At 37.6% G+C, this 4,710-nt stretch overlaps 1 protein-coding gene across 2 annotated transcripts in view; it reads left to right on the plus strand.

Moving 5' to 3' along the window:
- The window catches only part of LOC109107122 (syntaxin-binding protein 3-like), a 24,993-nt gene continuing 20,283 nt past the window's right edge, over positions 1 to 4,710 (plus strand). The window contains exons 1-10 of one of the 2 annotated variants that reach the window (XM_042750230.1): positions 1 to 131; positions 1,203 to 1,252; positions 2,585 to 2,666; positions 2,903 to 2,979; positions 3,070 to 3,142; positions 3,550 to 3,650; positions 3,747 to 3,892; positions 3,984 to 4,077; positions 4,430 to 4,554; positions 4,673 to 4,710. The exon at positions 4,673 to 4,710 is cut by the window's right edge and continues 61 nt beyond it. In XM_042750230.1, the coding sequence (XP_042606164.1) occupies positions 86 to 131; positions 1,203 to 1,252; positions 2,585 to 2,666; positions 2,903 to 2,979; positions 3,070 to 3,142; positions 3,550 to 3,650; positions 3,747 to 3,892; positions 3,984 to 4,077; positions 4,430 to 4,554; positions 4,673 to 4,710 (832 nt within the window). In that variant the 5' untranslated portion in view covers positions 1 to 85. Of the gene's footprint in view, positions 132 to 200; positions 300 to 1,202; positions 1,253 to 2,584; positions 2,667 to 2,902; positions 2,980 to 3,069; positions 3,143 to 3,549; positions 3,651 to 3,746; positions 3,893 to 3,983; positions 4,078 to 4,429; positions 4,555 to 4,672 lie in introns of those variants that run through there. The other variant, XM_042750231.1, reaches the window with a different exon arrangement.

Here is a 4,710-nt window from a genome sequence, read left to right on the forward strand (position 1 = left end):
TGGTAAAACCTTCCGCACATGAACGCGCGCTCTCTCGCTCCTCCCAGATGACGGAGGCGCGCATAGTCTATGGGCTCAACTCAAGATGGCATCTGGAGCAGATCACGGCTTGAAAAAACTTGTTTGGCAAAGTAAGTTCATTGAGTAATCAGGTGATTTTCTACAGACCTCTTACATACACCGTCATTTATACGAGTTCAGCTCAGAGGAAGAGCTGTCAGAAGTTTAAAGAGATGGGTTTATCCTGAGAGAGTTCCAGTCGTTTAATCAAGTTGTTTTGGTGCCTGTAAGGAGACAAGGTGCAGTATGGATTGTGTTCCGTTTTTTTGCGCTATGTTTTTCTCAGTAAATGTCTCGCATGTGTCACTGAGTCACAGTTTCCGTTAGCTGCTGTGCTAACGTTAGCCAGTCCAGTGGAGTCCTGCTCCGGGTGTTTCCGTTTTAACGGGGAACGGGTCAGTAGCTGCGGGGTTCTGTGAGCTGTCACGACTTCTGCAGACGTCATAATGGAACTTCAGTTCTCCCGCGCGTGTTACATTCTGTGAACTTTAATGACTCCCGGTCGGCAGAGTTATGGACTGGCATTTGTGTTCACAACACTTGGTGAAAACTGGCCATAACACACACACACACACACACACACACACACACACGCACACGCACGCACAAAGTAATTTTGCAATGTTAAAGATATGGATTCAAAAGTAATTATAAGCTCATGATAATGGTGTATGTGTGTGTGTGTGTGTTTAAGTATTATAAAATGGTTATATGCACTTTCACATATCTGTATCTAGGGCAGGCTCAGCAAATTTCCAAAGCTATAAGATGGCTCAAATAATTTTAAATGTTAAAATATATATATATATATATAATTTATAATATATATAATCTATATATATATATTATATTATTATTATATTATTATATTATTATTATTATTAAATATAAAACTTAATCAGAATAGGAGACACATCCACAGGTCAAGATTTACATTATATAACAAAAAAAGTATTTTGCACACACACACACAGCTGTTTTTTTTTTTTTTTTTTTTACATGTCTGTGCACTGTTCAGGCAGAACAAACTCTTAACAGAAAGTAAAGCCTCTTGGAATGTTATCTTGATGTTCAGTTTCCTGGTGCACCAGCAAAACTGATTCATTGCCATAACTAACAGATTCCTTTATTCGGCATCACAGAAATCAAGGACTCCCTCATTGCAGACTGCAGGAAGTCAGAAGTATGGAAGGTCAGTTTGAATGGTGTCTTCTCTTTCTTTTCCCCTGAAGCTTTCTGTTTATATTGTGCACATCTGTGGCCATTAAGGGCTATCCAGGTTCATCTCCCATTGAGCCGAACTGTTTGCTCCTGCTGTATACTAAACACAGGCTGGCTCTTCTGAGCAGGTCACCTACACCACATTTTCTTTACTATTTAATAATCAAAAACCATACCATCTCTGGTAACCTCTTAATGAACATAAAAAAGTCTTTATTTTATTTATTTATTTATTTATGTTTTGGCATTCATTAGAACCGGTTCGTAAGAATTCACAAATCAGACTTCACTGCTCACACTGTATGTTGTTGCATGCAGCCAGCAAGGAAAACACAACAAAAAGAACTGTCTTCTTTTGCTACACCCAGACTTGGTTTTAATTCCAGATAATTGCAAGCTTAACTCTACTAAAACATCATTTATTTTGCTGTGCCATTGTAGATTTCTTTTTCAACTTGACATGAAATCAAAACGTGCAATCAATTTTTAAATGCATGTCTTATTGTGAACAGTTCATCAGTTTATATATTTTTTTCCCCTCCAAAAAGGCCCTAAAAATTTGCATCTATCTGCTTCCAGTTTTTGAGTACAGCATGCACATCTCAGTATCCAGTTAACAACCAATGCACAAAACCAAGTGCCACCCTACTTTTTTTTTTCTTTTTTAATATTCTGTTTCATTCACACGTGTCAGAATACAGAAGAAAAGATCTGTCGCTACTTTAGCTTCATCGCATCTTTAAGGAATACTTGAATATAGTGAAAGTTGACGTTCAGTATGTTATATTTAATGACTTATTTTCTGATCATGTTTGTGTTAAATGAAGACAGAGATTTTAATAACGCTTTATTTTAATGTGTCCTTGTTACACGTTACATGTGCTTACTATTATAACAATAAATTATGCATAATAGCATGCAAGTAACCCTAATCCTAACCCTATATTAAGTACATGTAGTTAATTAATATTACTCCGAACTTAACCGTATACTTACTCTGTAACAAGGAGGCCTTAAGGTGTCCCTGCTACATTGTAATTACACAGTTAATTAAATAAGTAATATCAATTAACAACATGTACTTATTATAAGGTTACGATTAGGGTTTGGTTTAGGGTTAATTGCTTGTAATTATGCATCAATGTATTAAAAAAATACTGACTTAACCATAACACTGATTGACACTTTGAACATTTGTTATAATGAAGGGTGTTTTAGTTTGAAAGCAGTATATGATTCACATATTGTCTTAATACAGTGAATGTTTCACATGCTGTGATTGATGTCAAATCTGTCCTCACAGATCCTCATACTGGACCATTTCACCACGCGCCTCCTCTCCTCCTGCTGCAAAATGTCCGACCTCATGTCGGAGGACATCACAAGTAAGTAAAAGAAGAGATTTTGCTCCAGTTCTGTTGTATATCATGTGTGTTAGACAGAAATCCAGCCGCCTGCCGGTTCAATGTTTGAACTTTATTGTGTAGCGAGAGTCGGACGCTCTTCCTTCCTGTGTTTTCCAGAAGGGAAGCTTTTCGTTTCCTCCATATCAAGCAAAAGAATAGACGTGTGCTGGACGGGGAGTTATTGCCATAACGTGTTACCTCTCGTTTGTTCACAGTTGTGGAGGACCTGCACAAAAACAGAGAGCCGGTTCCAGAGATGAAGGCCATCTATTTCATGAGACCCACTGCCGAGGTCAGAGCTCAGGAGTCACAAATAATAAACATAATATCACGTACTTTACTGTGCTGATCTGTTTGTGACCCGGATGTTTTATATTTGCAGTGTATTGATGCATTTATCAATGACTTCAAACCGAAAGCCAAATACAAAGCTGCGTATGTCTTCTTCACTGACTGTGAGTTCACTGATATGATCATCTCAAAAGTGTTAGTGCTGCCAAATGATTAATTGCAGTTAAACACATCTAAAATAAAAGTATTTGAATACATAACGTATGCATATAAATGGGTATATTTATTATGTATGCATAAATACATGCACATACAGTATATATTTTGAAAATATGTATTTATATTTATATAAATTGTATTTAATATATAAACATAACATATTTTTCTTAAACATTTGCATGCATGTGTGTGTATTTATATATACATGATATATATATACACAGTACACACACACACATATATATTACGTGAACAAAAACGTTTATTTTGGATGCGATTAATCGTTTGACAGCACTGTGTTATTTTCAGCAAGAGTGATGTTTTCATTATTTTTATATCAAAACGGCCACAGACTGTCCTGATGATCTCTTCGACAAGATGAAGAAGAACTGTGCCAAGCACATTAAAGTGTGTAAAGAGATCAACATCTCGTTTCTGCCGCTGGAAGCACAGGTGAGTGTATCTGGAGATGCATTTAGCCTGTAATGGCTGAGAGCTGTGTTGTTTATAACTGTGTGTGTGTGTGTGTTGTATGGGTGGCCTGTGCAGGTGTTCAGCTGTGATAACGCAGAGGCCTTCAAGAGCATCTACAGCCCGAACAGCAAGGACAGAGATCAGACGCTGGAGATGATAGCGGATCAGATCGTAACGCTCTGCGCCACGCTGGACGAGTATCCTGGAGTCAGATTCAAGAAGTACAGTCAGCCAGCATGTGCTCAAACTACACCTGATGCTCGAATGGATATTTAATCTACGTTTCTGTAATGAATTTTCTGTTCCATGTAGAGATCCGAATCTTAATTATGGAAAGAAGTTGGCTGAACTTGTGGATAATAAACTGGCACGACATTACGAGTTGGATGATAATCCAAATAAAAAGGTGAGAGCGTTACAGAGTATCTGATTGATACGGTTGGGTCAGAGCTAGGGATAGGTGGTATGGGCTTAAACATATACTGTATCACAATAATTTCTGGTATTATTGATATCAATGAAGGTAGTTGAGGGAATCTTATGCATTCATATACACTTTCAATTCCATGAAGATTTTTGAGGATTGATGACAATCCGTTCTGAAGCAGTTTCATTGGATGAGATTGAACTGAAAGAACTGATTGAGTTTTTTTTTTTTTTTAATGTTTGTAATCTAGTTATTTTTCTGATGTGGTCTTGTACGTGATATATTTCTGCTTGCACAAACTGCCTCGTCAGTACTTTCTTTTCACATTCAGGGAAAAACGCAGGCTCAGCTTCTGATTGTCGACCGTGCGCTGGACCCTGTTAGCCCTATTCTTCACGAGCTCACCTACCAGGCCATGGCTTATGATCTCATACAAATAAAGGACAACACCTATGAGTATGACACCGCAACTTAATTCAGCCAAATCCCTTGATCTCTGTTTCCTTTAACAGACATCCTCGCTCTTATTTTGGTTCTCCTGTGTATTGGTGTTTTTCTGTGTGTCTTCTCTTAGGTATAAGTTAAAGGATGGCTGTAAGAAAGAAGCTTTAC

The sequence above is a fragment of the Cyprinus carpio genome, chromosome B23 (assembly GCF_018340385.1).
Source record: "Cyprinus carpio isolate SPL01 chromosome B23, ASM1834038v1, whole genome shotgun sequence".
Lineage (NCBI taxonomy): Eukaryota > Metazoa > Chordata > Actinopteri > Cypriniformes > Cyprinidae > Cyprinus > Cyprinus carpio.